General features: G+C 42.6%; 1 protein-coding gene across 1 annotated transcript in view; it reads right to left on the bottom strand.

Moving 5' to 3' along the window:
* LOC106613106 (storkhead-box protein 1) overlaps positions 1-19,630 on the bottom strand; it is a 44,974-nt gene extending 25,344 nt beyond the window's left edge. The window contains exon 1 of the mRNA XM_014215040.3: positions 19,102-19,630. Coding sequence (XP_014070515.1) covers positions 19,102-19,477 — 376 coding nt within the window. The 5' untranslated portion in view covers positions 19,478-19,630. The remainder of the gene's footprint in view (positions 1-19,101) is intronic.
* Between the last annotated feature and the right edge of the window lie 1,064 nt (positions 19,631-20,694).

Genomic DNA, 20,694 nt, shown 5'->3' with positions numbered 1-20,694 from the left:
ATTTCACTGAGACTGAACAGGATGTGGCTGCTTTGCATTTAAAATTGGCAAATATTATGCCTTGTGCCGACATTTTATGATAAACTGATTACAGGTGCAGTATACGGTATCTAATAGGTACACCAAGTCCTAGTACAGAGAGGCTAGGCTACTACTACCACTGTTCCAGTTGGAAAAGCCTCAAAACAAAGGTAATGACTGAACACTACTCCCTATAAGAAAAATAGTCAACTGTGATGCAGTTTCCCAGCATGGCTGACAAGACCATGATTATGCTCCCCCCTGCATACCACTATACTATCACATTCTAGATCTAATGGAAACGTAGGCTAAATCCTCCATGATCCTTCACTCTGTGGACTTTGTGATACACACCGAGTACATGCATTCACGCACACACTTCTTCCCAGGCCATGTCTGTAAGTGTAGACTCTTTCTTTATCTCGTCTCTAATTTTTTCCAATAAGCATTTTTACCAGAGCCCTATGGGCCCTGTTCAAAAGTCCTGCACTACATACGGAATAGGGTGCCATTTGGGGTGCAGCCAGAGTTGCTCCCTGTCACAGTGAACCTGAAGACTGATTTAAACCACTAGAATGACTCTCCCTCCCTGTCACAGTGAAGCTAAAGACTGATTTAAACCACTAGAATGACTCTCCCTCCCTGTCACAGTGAAGCTAAAGACTGATTTAAACCACTAGAATGACTCTCCCTCCCTGTCACAGTGAAGCTAAAGACTGATTTAAACCACTAGAATGACTCTCCCTCCCTGTCACAGTGAAGCTAAAGACTGATTTAAACCACTAGAATGACTCTCCCTCCCTGTCACAGTGAAGCTAAAGACTGATTTAAACCACTAGAATGACTCTCCCTCCCTGTCACAGTGAAGCTAAAGACTGATTTAAACCACTAGAATGACTCTCCCTCCCTGTCACAGTGAAGCTAAAGACTGATTTAAACCACTAGAATGACTCTCCCTCCCTGTCACAGTGAAGCTAAAGACTGATTTAAACCACTTGAAGGACTCTCCCTCCCTGTCACAGAGACACTTAACCACTGGCTTCAGTGAATCATCAGATGAATGTTGACTGAATAAAAATCGACATAAATCTTACCAATGTCTCTACAATGTCACCGTTGTTACAATCCCTCTCTCTTTCACACACACCCCACAGACACACACACACACAGTGATAAATGATGAAGGATGCCTGTTGTGAATTTTTATTACCACATCCTCCCAGACACTCTTCTTTGCCTTTGTGTCCTTGCTGGGCTTAAAGGGCTCCCTGCCACACCCTCTAGTGTGTGTGTGTGTGTGTGTGTGTGTGTGTGTGTGTGTGTGTGTGTGTGTGTGTGTGTGTGTGTGTGTGTGTGTGGTGTCTTTACGAGCAGAGTGGCGGTGGCTGTCACGGAGGACACAGATGTGGAGCCAGCAACAGTAAAAACAGACCCATAAAGACACTGAAAAGAGTCCTTTACGAGACCAGCACAGATGTGGAGCCAGCAACACATGCATTCAAATCACTGGAGCCATTAACTTCTATACTCCATCCCAGTCAATGTCATCCCATCTCAGCCTGACTCTCTCTGGGGTCTGCCCTTGGGTTCTTCTTATCTCAGACACCAAAGGGCGCATCTCAAGAATCTGAGCGACTTCCTCTCCTTTATTGATGTGAAAGAGCTGGATAAATGAAAGTAAAATCCCAGTAGACATCATCCACCATACTGCTTAATTTACCCTGTTTTCAAATCATGTTGATGAATGTAGTGTTTCGTTTAAAAAAAAAGGAGGGGGAAAGGCTACGTTTTCTTAAGGACTGAAACAGTAGGAACCATTTCTGGAATTTTCATATATGACAAGCAAAATGGCCACTACAGAAGTGAATGATTCCAACCCAATTATATCCACATTACTGAGCCATAAAAAGGCAACAATCAGTCCATGAACACTTTGTGATGACTTAACAGCTCCATTGACTTCCAGCAGTAAACTCAGCCTTCCCTCCTCTCCCTACGGGCTTAAGATAAACATTTCTGTAGAAACTTTACTATCTCAGGGCATCAGTGTTTAAACATAAAGTAGAAGACTTAAGTGGGAGAAAAGAGCAATGTTATGACTGAACCCTCATAGTAATCACAGCTTGAGGAAATGGCTGTGCTGGCAAAGTGATATGATTACTACAAACTGAGATTTGAGGAAACAGGCCATAGAATATCTAATCATGGGTTAAGTAAAGCTGTGTGAAGGTCCATTCATCTTGGATGAAGATTTTTCAGGGGCAGGACAGGAAAACACAACAGAGAATGAATATTCACCATACATACAGTACCAGTCAAAAGTTTGGACACACCTACTCATTTTTCTTGATTTTTACTATTTTCTACATTGTAGAATAATAGTGAAGACATCAAAACTATGAAATAACACATATGGAATCATGTAGTAACCAAAAAAGTGTTAAACAAATCAGAATATATTTTATATACTTCAAAGTAGTCACCCTTTGCCTTCCATGACAGCTTTGCACACGCTTGGCATTCTCTCAACCAGCTTCATGGGGTAGTCACCTGGAATGCATTTCAATTAACAGGTGTGCCTTCTTAAAAGTTCAGTTGTGGAATTTGTTTCCTTCTTAATGCGTTTGAGCCAATCAGTTGTGTTGTGATAAGGTATGGTTGGTATACAGAAGATGGCCCAATTTGGTAAAAGACCAAGTCCATATTATGGCAAGAACAGCTCAAATAAGCAAAGAGAAACCCCAGTCCATCATTACTTTAAGACATGAAGGTCAGTCAATCTGGACAATTTCAATAACTTTGAAAGTTTCTTCAAGTGCAGTTGCAAAAACCATCAAGCCGTATGATGAAACTGGCTCTCATGAGGACCGCCACAGGAAAGGAAGACCCAGAGTTACCTCTGCTGCAGAGGATAAGTTCATTAGAGTTACCAGTCTCAGAAATGGGCAATTAACTGCACGTCAGATTGCAGCCCAAATAAACGCTTCACAGTGTTCAAGTAACAGACACATCTCAACATCAACTGTTCAGAGGAGACTCCGTAAATCAGGCATTCATGGTCGAATTGCTGCAAAGAAACCATTACTAAAGGACACCAATAAGAAGAGACTTGCTTGGGCCAAGAAACACGAGCAATGGACATTAGACCAGTGGAAATTTGTCCTTTGGTCTGGAGTCCAAATTTGAGATTTTTGGTTCCAACCGCCGTGTCTTTGTGAGACGCAGAGTCAGTGAACGGATGATCTCTGCATGTGTAGCTCCCACCGGGAAGCATGGAGGAGGAGGTGTGATGGGGCTTTGCTGGTGACACTGTCTGTTTTATTTAGAATTCAAGGCACACTTAACCATCATGGCTACCACAGCATTTTGCAGTGATACACTCCCACTAAGCACCAGATGAGATGGTATCATTTGTTTTTCAACAGGACAATGACCCAAAACACACCTCCAGGCAGTATAAGGGCTATTTGACCAAGAAGGAGAGTGATGGAGTGCTGCATCAGATCCACAATCACCTGACCTCAACCCAATTGAGATGGTTTGGGATGAGTTGGACCATAGAGTGAAGGAAAAGCAGTCAACAAGTGCTCAGCATATGTGGGAACTCCTTCAGGACTGTTGGAAAAGCATTCCAGGTGACTATGAAGCACTTCTTTGGTTACTACATGATTCCATGTGTTATTTCATAGTTTTGATGTCTTCAGTATTATTCTACAATGTAGAAAATAGTAAAAAACCAAGAAAAACCCTTGAATGAGTAGGTGTATCCAAACTTTGACTGGTTTGACTGAACTGATTGAACTGGAGTTGGAAGTGTATTTGACTGTTATTGAACCTTGTTTGTCAGCGCTCTGCGATTCAAAACTAACAGCCACAAGGAAACTGCTATAGCTTTCAGTCTGGGAGTGACAGTTGACTTTCAGTCAACACTCAGTTTACAATCATGAAGTAAGGCAACAACCCACTACCTATCACCAGCTCACTACCTCTGTTACATAAGAAAGACACAGACTACACAGTGAGATCAGATGGACGTTTACCACAGTGGGGAAAGGTGAAAGGTCATTAAAACAGGATACAGGGGCGCTGTGGAAGAAGAAAGCCACCTAAATGTAATCCTGAGAAGGCCTTGCTGTCATGGACAACACCAACAGACAGACAATAGAAGCTTGGGCATAGCCTATTTGTCAAACTGACAGACACCCACAGAGAGCGTTAGCTATCTGAGCAAATAGTGAATAAGCCAGAATAAAAGACGAGAAAGCAGACTGTTTATGGATGCCCGGTTCTTACTCTACAGCCCTTTCGGAATCAAAGCAACATTTTAACTTTTGCCAAAAGTTATTAGGTCATTGTTTTAAGCTCTGAGTGGGAACAGAGGCACACTTTGTTAGGAGTTCCATCACCATAGAAACACATATAGAACTGTGCCACACACTCTGACTTTAGGTCAGATATCAAAAGGATGAAAAAATCTATCCATCAACACAAAAAAAGTGTCAAAACCAATACATTATTACATTTACGCTACCAAAATTATGGACACCTGCTCGTCGAAACATCTCATTCCAAAATCATGGTCATTAATATGGAGTTGGTCCCACCTTTGCTGCTATAAGAGTCTCCACTCTTCTGGAAAGGCTTTCCACTAGATGTTGGAACATTGCTGTGGGGACTTGCTTCCATTCAGCCACAAGAACCGGTGCCCCCGCACATTGACTCTGTATCAGTACCCCCTGTATATAGTCTCGCTGTTGTTATTTCACTGCTGCTCTTTAATTACTTGTTACTTTTATCTCTTATTCTTATCTGTATTTTTTTAACTGCATTGTTGGTTAGGGGCTCGTAAGTAAGCATTTCAGTGTTGTATTCAGCGCGTGTGACTAATAAAATTTGATTTGAAGAACATTTGAGGTCGGGGACTAATGTTGGTTGATTACCTGGCTCACAGTCGGCGTTCAAATTCATCCCAAAGGTGTTCGATGGAGTTGAGGTCAGGGCTCTGTGCAGGCCAGTCAAGTTCTTCCACACTGATCTCAACAAATCATTTCTGTATGGACCTCGCTTTGTGTATTGGGGCATTGTCATGCTGAAACAGGAAAGGGCCTTCCCCAAACTGTTGCCACAAAGTTGGAAGCACAGAATTGTCTAGAATGTTTTTGTATGTTGTAGCGTTAAGATTTCCCTTCACTGGAACTAAGGGGCCTATCCCGATCCATGGAAAAACAGCCCCAGACCATTATTCCTCCTCCACCAAACTTTGCAGTTGGCACTATGAACTGGGCAGGAAGCGTTCTCCTGTCATCCGCCAAACCCAGGTTATCGTCTGTTGGACTACCAGATGGTGAAGTGTGATTCATCACTCCAGAGAACGCGTTTCCACCGCTCCAGAGTCCAATGGCGGCGAGCTTTACACCACTCCAGCCGATGCTTGACATTGCACATCGTGATCTTAGGCTTGTGTGTGACTGCTCTGCCATGGAAACCCATTTTGTGAAGCTCCCAAACAGTTCTTGTGCTGACATTTTTTCCAGAGGCAATTTGGAACTCGGTAGTGAGTGTTGCAACCGAGGACAGATGATTTTTACGCGCTTCAGCACTCGGCGGTCCCGTTCTGTGAGCTTGTGGGGCGTACCACTTCACAGCTTAGCCGTTGTTGCTCCTAGATGTTTCCACTTCACGATAACAGCAATTACAGTTGATTGGGGCAGCTCTAGCAGGGGAGAAATTTCACAAATTTACTTGTTGGAAAGGTGGCATCCTATGACGGTGCCACGTTGAAAGTCACTGAGCTCTTCATTAAGGCCATTCTACTGCTAATGTTTGTCTATGGAGATTGCATGGCTTTGTGCTCGAAATTATAAACCGGTCAGCAACGGGTGTGGCTGAAATAGCCGAAACCACTAATTTTAAAGGGTATCCCCATACTTTTTAATATATAGTGTATGTTCTGAAGTCTCAAAGATATGAGTTATGAGTCTGTGAAGAGAACATCTAACCATGTTTGTTGAGCAAAGACCCAGACATCTGACTTCATACAAACAGACACACTGTTGTATTGAGATGCCAGAGGTGCTTTCGGCATTAAAAAGAACAGTCTGTGTAGTGTTGGACGGTATATCGGTACCACAGCAATATCACAGTACCAAAACATCATGATACCAACATTTTAGAATACCATAGTACAGTATCATATAATACTACAGACTTTTTCAGCCCTACCGATCTAAAGAACCTGCTGGCGCCTGCTATAACATGCTTATAAAGTCAGTTGTTTTTATAAATTCAGTTGAATTTAAGTAACAGCCACTGGTCTCTTCTATGGGCAAAGCCAATAATATCCACTTCATCCCCTACCAGCCCTCAAAGCCAATTTATGTTTGATCTGAAAATGTGGTCGGAGGGGCCGTATGGATGGTGTGACCCATTCGCGGAGCCTCAGGAGCCATGCAGAGGCCAAATTGCAGAGCTCCGTACTGCATCGATGTGCGCCTCCAAAATGCTATAACAATGTGGAGGGCTCCGTATAGCTCCGGAATGACCGTGCAGCGCCTTTCACTGACCTGCTTCTCTCCATCCGCTCTTCATGTGCGTTTGGAGAGAATGTGTAAGTTTATAAATATACATAATCTAGGCGTGATTGCGAGCGGGGATGCAGAGTCTTCTGTTGTTAGATTTGTACATGTATTACATTGGAGCAGCGTGAAAAGAGAGCAATGTTGATAGGCTACATTGTAACATTTCATCGCATGTTATACCCTAGAGCACAGACCAGTCTGAGCAGACTACGCAAGTTTACTGTCCTGCAGCCTCATTGTCAGAGGGGGAAGATTCTGTGTCACTAATTCTGTGACACAACATTATGACATGTCTTCAGGATAAGAACTGTGAAGATGCTGACCTTCTAGTCAGTCATCAACACACTACGGGACGGTTTCCTGGACCTTGATTATGTTTAGGCCTACTCCTGCACTAGACAAAACGCTTATTCCTCACCGCATAGGGAGTTTCAGGAAATGGGCCAATAGTGACCTGAATCCTGACACTTTATTCCCCAAACAATGAACCCTGTAATGTTCCTAGGAACCAGACAGAGTAACCAGGTGTTAGACTGAAGACAGGTAATCATGTAACAGAGAATAAGCCCCTATTTGTCCCGGTTCCCAAAGTGCTCACTGTAACCCGATGCTCAGACAACTTTTAGATCCCTCATCACCGAGATACATTGACCATGGAGGCAGGTAGCAGATAAACATTTGAACTACATTCCAATGTTTTTTTTTTTTATTAAACAGTGGGAGGAAGGTTGGCATTCGTTTCTAAGCTATTGTGTGATATAAAGGGGCGGAGCATGGTTTAGACCTAGTCATTAAAATGGCATGTTATGGTTAGAAAGCACAGTGCCTCTGTCCTCTTTCCTGGCTGTCTAGTGACCACCAAGCCCAGAGGAATGCAGAAGACTTCAGTTTCACAAGCTTCCCTTCCCTGGGAAGTTTAGAAGTTCCAGGTGTTTCCAGCACACTCCACCCAAGGAGCCTTAACCCCCATGAGAGTGAGTGATGGTACACATACACACGGACACCGACGTGCGTGCACACACACAAATGGATGCACTCACACACGCACGCACACAAAGCCTCAAACACACATTCACGAGCATGCACATACATACATACACACAGGCACGCAGACACACATATAAACGTATGCACACACACACTCCTACCCTTACCCCTGGGAGAGAGGGATGGTTTATAGTACTCCCACCCCCTCTAATCAAGAGTGATGGTGGTGGGTGGGTCATTGAGGCCAGATGAAAGCCATTTCCTCTCCAGTCTAACCAGGGTATGTGCAGTAGGCCTAGCGGAGAGACGTCTGATGCGCCAACCAACTGAACCAAAGACAAAAACAGTATGTTTCAATTCATTCTTATCTTCATCCATAATATAATAATAACAGGCCGTGTTTCTATCTCCGAGCATGTGTTATATGAAGCTAAGTCAACGTCCCCTCAGGAAGCTGAAGCTTCAATAATAACAGAAATACTAGAATACTACATCACCTGGTGACTTCTACCTCTGACCAGCAGTGAGAGAATGTTAAAATCCAATAAAAGCAGTCCACACACACACACACACACACACACACACACACACACACACACACACACACACACACACACACACACACACACACACACACACACACACACACCACAAACCATGCACACACACACCACCAGTGTGAATAAGCTGAGGGGTGCAAGATCTGTGTGTAATTGTTGGCTGTGATCCAGTGTTGTGGGTAAACTCTACAGGTCAATAAATGGGCCAGTCTGTGTGATTCCCACCTAGGGAGAGTTTCCTGCTGAATGGGAAGAGGATGTAGCTAACAAACGATCAGGGACAGCGAGGGGTCATGTTAGAGAATGGAGGGTGAGGTTGTCTTTTCCTCTCTGGACTAATAATAAAGCAACTGAGGAAATAGCTATCAAGACACCACATACACACATACTTTCACCTTTTTCCATTTCTCACGCTGTGGGGTCCGTGACCAGGACACACACACAGAGTGAGAGCGAGATCAATGTCTAACAGCATCAGGTCACACTGGACTGGTAGCATGAAGGATGGAGCTTCATAAAAAGGCCTTTTTTCTTTGTAAGAACGTCACTGGCCTGGCCAGTCTGGCTGAATCGGTGTACAACAGGGAATAGCTAGGCCTATTCTGACAACTCTTGGAGGAAAATGGTTTGTGCTACTTCGTTATTCAAATCCAACACATTTCACCATTAAGAATCATCCTCAGGGTGCTTAAACGTTTGTCAAGCTAAGCCTGACTGGCCCTGTTGAATGCAGAGTCCGACCACTTGTAATCAAGCCTCATCTCCACTCAGAAACACTACCTCTGTACTGTGTGTGTTCTTCTACAGGGAGAGAGTGTGTGCGTGTTCTACTTCTTTTACAGGCACATGGTGGTTCAACTGGGCTTTATCTGTATATGAGGAATACCTAGAAACACAGCATGCACGCACGCACAAACAGGGCTTTTTCTGTTTAGGAGGAATACCTACAAACACAGCATGCACGCACGCACAAACAGGGCTTTTTCTGTTTAGGAGGAATACCTACAAACACAGCATGCACGCACGCACAAACAGGGCTTTTTCTGTTTAGGAGGAATACCTACAAACACAGCATGCACGCACGCACAAACAGGGCTTTTTCTGTTTAGGAGGAATACCTACAAACACAGCATGCACGCACGCACAAACAGGGCTTTTTCTGTTTAGGAGGAATACCTACAAACACAGCATGCACGCACGCACAAACAGGGCTTTTTCTGTATATGAGGAATACCTAGAAACACAGCATGCACGCACGCACAAACAGGGATTTTTCTGTTTAGGAGGAATACCTACAAACACAGCATGCACGCACGCACAAACAGGGCTTTTTCTGTTTAGGAGGAATACCTAGAAACACAGCATGCACGCACGCACAAACAGGGCTTTTTCTGTTTAGGAGGAATACCTAGAAACGTAGCACGAACACCCGTGCACACACACAGTCTGAGGATGGAACACCTGGAGACGCTGTGATTATATGAGCCGGTTGCCTTAACTACGACCCCAGTTAGCCCAGAAGTTGCCACCTTTGACCTTAGCTGCATGATCACGACAGGGTACCCAGGCCACGTGGCAATCACACACATATGCACAAACACACACAGGGTGGGCAGTTTAACCCAAGTATGTCGAGGGGATGTCATGGCTAATAAGTGGACATCTGGTAGAGTTACGACCATTAGTACAGCTCTGAGTCTCGGACCAAACAAACCAATGAAATCAGACTCCCTATGTCTTAAAGTATACAAGCACTTTCATCTCCAAGATATGAAGAATAAGGACAAACAGAAGTTCTCTGTGTTCAGATAATGATTGATTCAAGAGGAAAGCATTGCAGAAATGACTTGGAAGCAATGCATACATTTGTGTTGCATGTGTCCTATAATTCTACATCCTCTCATCAACTAAATGTATAGGCCTAACCCAATACTTCTCCAATTACTTTTTTCTTCTTCATCTATTTGTATTTTATAAGGTAAATAAATTGAGAACACAATATAATTTATAACGACGATGTCGAGAAGAGCTGCATTAGATTGAATTACCCAATTGGAAGCTCCACATTCAAGTTCAATACCACGACAGTGAAGACATAGTCTCTTGTTGCCCTTGACAGTGGAGGAGGAGGGTTAAATTGTGTAGGAAGACACAGGATACCTCATTACACCACAGGGCGACTCAACATTAATGTCTTACGTGCATATCCCTCCGCTTGGCTGTAGCCTCGTACCAGGAACTATATCCAGAGTGAGGTGCCGTCCCAAATGGCACCCTATTCCCTACATTATGCACTACTTTTGACGGGAGCCATATGGGCCAAGAACAAAAGTAGTGCACTATAGGGAATAGAGTGCCATTTGGGACGTATGTTAGCCTTCTCAATAATGCAGAAGCAGCTAACAGCCATTGTGATGGATGAGGGAAGCCTCTTATTTCACCTGAGGAAAAGAGTTGAACAACAACTAGGTTCTTCCATGACAAGGCTATTAGTATTAGGACATAACAGAAGTAGAATAACAGTATAGCCTAGGACATCTATTTGTATGGTGTCACCATTCTCTCAAAAGACCTTCCTTCCAACCTCATGCTTTACTTTACCACAATTGTTCAGGAACCTTAAGGCTTTTGTGATCAAATGTTTTTTTTTAAATATAAGTTACACAAAACAGATACATATGGACAGAAAAAACAAGTGTCAAGACCAAACAGTTCCCATCTCACCCTCCACCCACAGGACTTCCCCAACCCAAAGTTAGATTAGTGGTTCTCAATAGCAGTCTTTTTACAGTCATACGTTGATGAAAGAGTAAATCTGTTTATTTCACTCGCCCCATGCATGCGTCCTACAGCTATTTCCATGTTTATAATGTCCATGAATGATAGCAGCCACTGCTGTCTGTTGAAAGAATGAGGAGCCTGCCAATGTAAGGCTTCAGTAACAAAAAGAAAATTGGCTGCTGTTAAATCGCTGTTTGACAGATAAGTCAACAGTAGTGTCATCATTTAACAATAAAATGGATGGTGAACATGGTACATTTCTACCCATTATGTCAGATAGACAGGATGAGACAACAGAAAAGTAAAATCCCTGGGAGCTCCCAAACCATATGAAAAAATGTGCCAGGAGTTCCCTGCGGGCACATTGAGCAATTTGGGGCTTGTCTAGCCTTCATCTTAAATAGTTTTCATGGTGTGCGGTAAGTTCTATGGGAAGAATTGTAATGTATGATTTGATGGTTGAGGTTTCTTAATGAAATTGATATGTTGGACCAAACTCTGGTCCAATTACTCACAATGCTACATATGAAAAGGTCTTTCTTCCATGATGTACAGTATGTGAAGAGATAGGTTTATGAGTCTAACGCCAGTTCTAACCACTCTTCTGCTCTCTCAGTTGAACTCAGAAAGCTCTTTTCACAGAGCTCAGTGAGCTCACTTGCTCTGTTTTTCTGACAAACATAGCTGTCCAATCCTTCAATCATTCAAATAAAACCCTCTACAGTTTCTACTCTTTGTATAGAAAAATCTGTTCATGATTTCATAGCCTGAGGCTATGAGAGAGAGAGAGCGAGACAGAGAGAGATGAGTGTTACTCCAGTGTGAGAGGTCAACTCCAGTACCAGGGGGGGGTCCATTCCCAGAAAGACAAAACAGAGCCTGTTCATTCTCCAGCTCACCCCATCCATCCCTGTTTCCTCATTCCCTTAACACATCATTCCTTCACCCTCAACCCTCACCACCCACTCTCCCTCCATTCATCCCCTCCAAACACCCCTCCTCCTCAATCAGTCACCCAAACCCCTTCATCTCCTCACCCATTCCGTTCATCGTCCTCCTCTCTCCCCTCATTCTCCTCCTCTCTCCCCTCATCCAAACAGTGGTGGCACCAGTAAACCATCAGTCTTCTTCCCCCATTAGCACTGACACAGTGATAATCAGACAGACCGAATGAGGAAACTAACTCCACCTTATAAATTACAGAGCTGTGGTGATCGATTCTCTCCTTTCCCTCTCTCTGTCACTCTCTCTGGGCTAAACTTCTCCTAAAAGTTATAATAAGAGTTTTGTTACTAACAGCAAAGTTTGCTATTAGCTAAACCCACCACTGCACTGAGGTTTACTGTCATCTCGAGCTCTCAATTAGAAAAGAGATGGGACTTTGTGTTAAACAAGGGTTAGACCATATTCAAAGAGGCTTTTGCGCAGTGTCTTAAGAAATGCCTAAAATAGGCTAATCAAATAGTTTGATTAGCTGGTAACATCATTACAAATCCTACCACCCAATTTCCTCCAGTGAATGGAAAGAGAACAGCCCTCTCAGTTAGGCAAATAGCATTCTAGTCACATTCAAAACGTAGGAAATTGTCTGGTTAAAAACTCCATAACAAATTATAACCTGGAAAAGGTCAGAGGGGGCATTTCCAAGTTGGAGCTGGCGTGTTGAAGTCAATGTCAAGGTCTTTCTCGGTGTCTGCTATAAAGACATCAGGCTTATATAGTCCCTCGCTGGCCATGAAATTAAAGGACATTAATCCTGAGGGACTGGGGTTGTTAGGCTGGCTCTGGTTGGCAGCCAATGGAGGACTGATTCACTGCTGACTGCCTTGTAGTGAAAAGGCAGTAAACCAACCTGTAGGGACTAATTTCCATACAAATCACTATCAAGTAGAATCAGTCTGATCAGAAGGAAGAGAAGGGTGTGTGCACGTGTGCACGTGTGTCTGTCAGTCTGCCTGTGTGTCACTATGCATTTATGCATGCCCATGTGTTCGTGTTTTTAGGGTGTGCACAACAATATCTTTGTCCCCCATGTGGTGAGTGTGTATGTGGTGAGTGTGTATGTGGTGAGTGTGTATGTGGGAGTTTGTTGTGAGTTGAAGCTTATTAAAAGGCGGCTACAAGCACCACTCCATTGATCTACATGCTTGCGTGCATTTTACTCTAGCTAGTGACAGCATTTGAACTTCCGGTACCGGTGTTACATGCCTGTTTATAAATAGTAGCTAGCTGGCTACATGTCAGGCTAATCTTGTCTATGCTTTACGATGCTACTTTTTAGCCACAGAAGATGAAGCAAATATGTCTCTCTATAAATGACAATAGATTGAACTACTCAGGAGAATAAAAAATAACTGAGAAAATGGCGAGTTGGTCCAGTGAAGAGAATACACGAGCTGGAGAATACACGTCTGTTGTTCAACCTATGTGAAGCGATGACGAGGAAAGACATTTTCAATACTTTCAGATGTCGGATGCCAGATTTGACGACTTGCATCAGCGGCTTCCCCCTAACCTCTAGCACGAGAGAACTCACAGCTTGACCGTAATTGCTTCAGGAAGGCTGTCTTTGACACGTTTTTTTGCCAGTGGCAGCACACAGAAGTGTCCTGAAGGAGGAATTTGTTGCTTATCCCTCTATGGAAAAAATGGGCTTCACCATGGTCGACGTGAACGCATAGCCGGGAGAGAGATGCAGGAATCTTTTCCTGAAGCAAGTTGGGCTCCCAACTCGTTACAGGCCATCTGCTACTACCAAGGCCAAAGAGCTTGCCGGGGACCCAAACACAGAGCCCATGTTTTCGTGGAAGACGAGGCATTCCCTCTGATGGTAAACCTAATGTGACCATATCCAGGTAAGATACGCTTAATACATGTGACTGTACATATGTGAAAATGATTGCATGGACGTTGTAATTATATGCCTCATAAATGTGATCTGGCATCCCGGTAAGAGGATGGGGGCCTATGTCCAAAGCATTGCCTGCACAGATGTTACAGTACACATTTGGCAGCCTTCATGTTCCTGTTCAATACTAATGGAAAAGCTTATTTTATTCAAAGATTCTTCTGGCTTTAATGAAAAATTTCAGAGAACTGCTTTGGGATCCTTGCTGCAAGATGGAGGATCCTGAGACGAGCCCTTGAGGTTGCCCCAGCTGGTCAAGTGCCTTTCCAGGATGCTGCGATCACGTGTGGCAGCCTACAGTAAATGTTGGAGTGTGGTTTGGAAAACGTGCGCACATACACTAAGTGTACAAAACATTAGGAACACTTTCAGAACAGTCTCTATTCGTCGGGGCATGGACTACAAGGTGTTGAAAGCGTTCCACAGGGATGCTGTCCCATGTTTATTTCAATGCTTCCCACAGTTGTGTCAAGTTGGCTGGATGTCCTTTGGGTGGTGGACCATTCTTGATAAACAGGGGATACTGTTGAGTGTGAAAAACACAGCAGTGTTGCAGTTCTTGACACAAACCGGTGCGCCTGGCATCTACTACCATACCCCGTTCAAAGGCACTTGAATATTTTGTCTTGCCCATCTACCCTCTGAAGGGCACACATACACAAAACATGTCTCAATTGTCTCAAGTCTTATAAATCCTTCTGTAAAAGTTGTGTCTGGACTACGAGGGACCTCCGCCGACGACTCAATCTGCACCCATCGCATCATCGTCCATAACAAACAGGGTAGGCAGGGGTATTGAGGGTGTGCAACATTTATTTTCTGTTAAATAAATAACATTGTTTAGCAAAGATTTTTTGGCAAAGATCTTTACCGAAAACATGTGTTGTGATTGGAGCTCTGGATTTTCTACACTGCATTTTTTAAACAAAAATAGCAGAGATGTGCTTTAGAAATAACAACTTGGATTAAATATGACGATGTTTGCCTTTCCGTGGTTTGTATAGCCTACTACTGAATATGGTGCAAATGTATGCTCAGATATGTCAACTTCATGTGAAGAAGCACAATGATTTTGGGCACCTGAACAGGTAAAATAATTTGTCCGCTGGACATTTCATGAGTCGAATTTAGACCATTTTCTATCAGAAATACGAGGATGAACAACAACAACAACTCAGAATATAAAGTAACAGACTACCTGTTAGGCTACAACGACCAAGAGCTATCATTCTTCTTTAACTTTTAATTCCATCATTTTAATTTAATCTTCCATTGATTAGATATTTCCTAACTTTTGCCCCACATGAAGGCTCTATGACTGTAACAACTGCTCCCGAGTGGAGCATCTCAGTGCAACAGGCGATACTACAGTCCCTGGTTCGAATTCAGGCTGAATCACATCCGCCCGTGATTGGGAGTCCCATAGGGCGGCGCACATTTGGCCCAGCGTCGTCCGGGTTTGGCCGTCATTGTAAATAAAAATATGTTCTTAACTGACTTGCCTAGTTAAATAAAGGTGAATTTATAATTTTTTTTATTTTTTATTCTGCTTTGATGATTTATGATTGGACGACAACAACAACACTGTGAAAAGCAAAGAGCAGCAACATAAATGACAATTTCTCTCTCTCTCCATCTCTACTGTTAGCAGTCACGTTCGGATCTGTATGGGTCCTTCCGGACAAGTCAGTTAAAATTACACATACCAAGAACCGTGACAATCATATCAGATCAGATCCGACCCAGACCCATGACATTAATTAGAATTCTGCATCTGGACCTGCTCGGGTCCCAGATATTCAGGTACAGGTGGATCTGTGAAGACCTCTAGTGTGCGTTCCCCCGGGCTAAGTGCCATAGAATTTCTGTGACAATAGACTAGAACAGCACAAGGACAGAACTACATACATTTTAAGCATTTCTTTAAGCTTTGCGAGTGATAAGGACAAGTTTAATGTCGGACAACAACAGAATGTTCATTTATTTAATGCGTGCCAAAGCTGGTGAGATGAAAGGGGAAGTTTTATACTGAGGCATTGGCAGGACTTTTAAACATATTACCACATTCATGCTTCAGTTGGCCAAAGTAAAAGTACAGGAGTTGTTACTGGCAATACCATTCAGATATACAGAAAAAGGCGGCAAAAAGTTGACATGGTAAAGTTGCCGGCTTTTCGTCATGGTATGACAGGGATATTTCTCTGTATTTCTGTCCTATAACCTGATCATACCATAATTGGGTTCAAAATCCACACAGAGGTGTCATTTACACTTACTATAACAAGTATTTTCTGACACTATACAACCCATGAGTTCATGTCATACATATATGGATGTTCAAAACACCATGCACAATATAGCTGCCTGAAAATGATTAAAAAATGATAGCTTTCCGAAAGTAATAAGAGAAAGAGAAGCCTATTTAAGGTTGTACAGAGATTTGTAAACAGGCTTTGACAAACATACAGAATGTTTCAACGTGAAAGATGACACTGATTGGTCAGTCAAAAGTCTGCGGAAGACTACCAGACAATGTTTTTTTAGCAAGCGGGTGTTTATTGGAAATCATGGCTCAAGCTTTGTGACAAATCCAATAGATGGTTTACCAATCACATGAATGAAACATAGCCGCGGGAAGTAGGGGTTTGAGGATGCTGCAGTACCCCCTAAAAAATAAGAATAAAAAAAATAGATAAAAAAAAATTTATCAATATTTTCCCACAAAAATAGTGCACTGGGCCTTTACTAGTATTAGCGGACCAATATAGACAATTGTAGTGGAGGCAAAAAAAATGACATAGGTGCAAAGTCATGGGCAAAAGCACAAAATATCCACATTAAATTAAACGTTTTTCTTGATCAAATAACATGAAAAACAACCACTTTTTGAAGTATTAATTTCCTATCATTACAAACCACTTAATTACTATATTGTACATAGGCTGGTCATCTAGGTTTGTACCTGTAGACTTCCCATTACCATGTAGAAAAACAATGCACAATACAGTAATTGAGCCATCAAGTGGTTTGTGATGATGTGGCTCAGTTGGTAGAGCATGGCGCTTGCAATGCTAGGGTTGTGGGCACGGCCGGCCCACTCATTAGGCGCCCGCCTATAGTGGCAGATTGACGAGGGCGGCATTTTCTGAGCTAAACTGACCAAGACGCACCTCCAACAACAACACATAAAACCTCACGTAATTCTGTCCCAAAACAATGACAATTTCTCAACCAGTGGCATAAGGGCTTTTTAGGTGAGCGTAGATTCCGCCCTGTGATAAGCAGTGCCCACTTTGTCAAAGAAAGTGCAAAATATTGTCCATTCTCAGCATGCCTCTTCAGGGTGCTGATGGAGAGACACATCGCTGTGGTGCCCTACCAACGTTCCGTCAAAAAGATCATCCAACATAAATCATGTAGCAGATAGGATATGGTAGAAAGAGTATGTGGCCTTTTCTGTAGCCTATAGGCTGGAGATAAAATGTATGACAATGTAATGAGATGGACACATCAAATAACCTAACCTAAATGGTGCCCAATCAACAACAAAAAATGTGCTGTCATGTTCCCACTGTGGAAACAAATAGGCTCCCGATAACTCCTGATAAAGTCAGGTATCAACATCTGAAAAATAAGTATTTTCAACTTTCATTCAGAACCAAAATTGAACCTAACTTCAACGTCTGGAAAATATGTTTTTTTACACGTCTTTTCAACGTCATTTTGCTTACTGGGGATATTTTTGTTTTGTGGGGCAGCATTTTTTGGTCTCGTTTAAGGAGGCAGAACAGCAAGGACCAGCCCTGGTTGTGGGTTCAATTCCCACAGGGGACCAATATGAAAAAGGAATAAATAGACCATTTCAGTTTTCACATAGAAATAAGTTATATTTGCAAAGTATTTTAAGAAACTGGAAAGCATATATCATGCAAGTATTTTTATATTCCACAAGTATTATCAGATTAACTGTTTTGTACAGATAATTATCAGAGTCAAGTTACAAATGCTGTTAAACACTCAAATACATTTAGTTTTTTTAAAGTCACAACACTGGGCCTTTATTAGTCCTGTATAGAAACCAATATATATATATGCAGGGCGGCCAGATTTCTATGCATCCCCCAGTCGGGGGAAAAATCACAGCATCCCACCCCCAAACTTCATGCAGCAATGAGGGTACCACTTCCTGAGAAATTTTATTAAGAGCCCTGACGATGGCTGTAAACATGAACACGCAACGCTTGCTGTACAGTTTTTTTTAAACATAAGGAACATATCTTTCATATCAAGCAGAAATAATTTTCACACAAAAAATTACAGGTTCGACTACCATTATGAAAGCAGAATAATTAGCTTGCGCCAAACACCTGTGTGTAAGCTAACTCGGAACTCGGGAAGTGTAGTTTGGTCAAATGGAGGCACCCATAGCTGTATGGAACTGTGCAAAACTGCTACAGTAAGTGTATTTTGTGTGATGTATTGTTGTCTCTACCTTCTTGCCCTTTGTGCTGTTGTTTGTGCCCAATAATGTTTGTACCATGTTGTGCTGCTACCATGCTGTGTTATGTCTTTCTGCCATGCTATGTTGTTGTCTTAGGTCTCTCTTTATGTAGTATTGTGGTGTCTCTATTGTCGTGACGTGTGTTGTCCTATATTTTAATTTTATTATTTGTATTTTTAATCCCAGCCCCGTCCCCGCAGGAGGCTTTTTGCCTTTTGGTAGGCCATCATTGTAAATAAGAATTTTTTTATTTATTTTAAGGATTTTTTCTCGTTGATGAAAGTGCCACATACTGTATGCTTCGAAAGCCGTATCGCAAGCGATGATTATTGACGTTTCGAAACATTAAAAAACAGCTTCGGGATTGGAGTTCACCTGAGCCAGTCGTGGGAGAAACTAATCGCTGAAAAATGTAGGGAGAAGGCAGAATGCCGCCTGTTGATCACTCGCCCATTGACAGTTTCTCAGGCTTTTATTTTCATTAGCCTATATCCAACACATTTTCTCTCTCGAGGCTAAGTGCTGTGTAAACAAAGTATTTCCCAAAGAGTCCCTATATAAATTCTGGAGAGTGGGGACTCAAGTCAATACTTATCAATGGGGTTAGATCATTTTCTTATGGAAGAAAATAATTTATTGTGCGCCATGATGGCAATGGCCATTCATATATATTTTGTTGCACAGGCAACATGTTCTCATATGTAATGTAAAAATAATTAAACAAAGTATAAATAGTAATGGTAGAATAATAATTCCGGCACATACCCACTGCTTTGATGACAAACCCTTTGGGTGACCTCAGCGCTCTGCGCATCCAAGCTTCCCTCAACACCTCTAGGTTGTTGGCATTCCCATGGACGAACAGGACCAAATTCTCCATCCATCCGTGGAAATAAACTTCAGCTACCGCTTTCACAAGTCTTTTGTTCCAAAAACTGCGCAGATTTTGCGCTTTGAAATCCGTAAAAATCTCCTGACCACTCGCACTGTTCCCGTTGTATTTCCCTCCACCGGTGATTCTCGAGCTCTCCTCTTCCTTGCAGAAGACCAGCGCGAGCGAGGCGGTCGACAGTTGGACGACCCGCTGTTGTTGTGACATTTTTGTTATCGCCGATTCACTCGATTCTAGGAGAAATATCATGCTACAGACATCATCACACAACGAAGCACGTATTTCCCACCCAAAATATCCTTGGAACGCTAGAATTTGTAAAACATTCCGACAGTGCCAAGTGATCTGAGCGGAGCGCAGACTGTGGTAGTTTCTCCTGCTTCCAAGGTAACCAGTGGTGAATCTGGCAGAGGAGGCGGAGGGATCAGCTAGTTGTGACAGGGCCAATAAAAGTAGTCTCGGGTTAGCTATTGAAATGCAATTCAACTGGAACTTGACAGACAGGTGCGAATCTCGACTTTTACCTATATACGGTCTATGGCTTTTACGCATTGGCATAATAATAATGCGCATATTATGTAGGCTAAGGCTGTCCTTATACAAGAGAGCACTCTAAACCCAAATACACTTACCATGTTGCCTATAATACACCTCTTACAATGTAATTATTTAACACATGTTACATAATAGCACATTAATGTCTAATAAGGGCTGGTATTAAAATTATATTCTGGATGACATTGAAATTGGGCCTACCAAGGGGCTTTTCTGAAGTCAATAATATTCAACAGTTCTTAGTCATTTAATTGTGTAGGCTCCATAATAATATCATGAACGCAAGACTTTATGCAAGAAAAGATATGTACAAATGCCCTTGCTCACAGAACACACAACACAGATCTTGTTTGTTCAGAATACATCAGTAGCTCAGGGTAAGTGTTGGCATCAGACCAGCTCCAATGCTTCCTTGTAAAACACTTGGTTCCTGTTCAAGGTTTTTCTTATAAATGGTTGCTACATCAGAAAGACCATGGGATAGCTCAGAGCCAGGCTTGAAAGCAACTTTTGTTGAGGGCTAGGTCCTTTACATAAGGAAAAACTCACTAGACTGTGCTGCTCGGGGTTACTTGCTTCCAACAGACAAATCATTTGATTCCGATAAGAACATTTTTGCAAAATGGTGCCATAGTTCTTTAGTATTGCTACATGGAACGTACATGCAATGCCACAGGTTACAAGAAAAACTCACTCAGTGGCTCTAAAAAGTTTGGCAACCACTGCCCTATATAGATACTGTAGCTACAATGAGAACCATTCCCTCCCAAATGCTTTTACTACAGACACCCCCATTAGGCCAGGCTTTTTCTCCAGCTTTAAGCAGGCCCAGTCAGAGCCACAGATAGACAGATATTATATCAGTCTTAGAGAGCCCCTAAGGTCTGTCTATAGTTTCAGGGGCACTCAGA

Source organism: Salmo salar, chromosome 01, assembly GCF_965601325.2.
Source record: "Salmo salar chromosome 01, fSalSal1, whole genome shotgun sequence".
NCBI classification, from domain to species: domain Eukaryota; kingdom Metazoa; phylum Chordata; class Actinopteri; order Salmoniformes; family Salmonidae; genus Salmo; species Salmo salar.
Note: the sequence above shows the minus strand (reverse complement) of the source record. Positions and strands in the feature narration are given on the sequence as shown.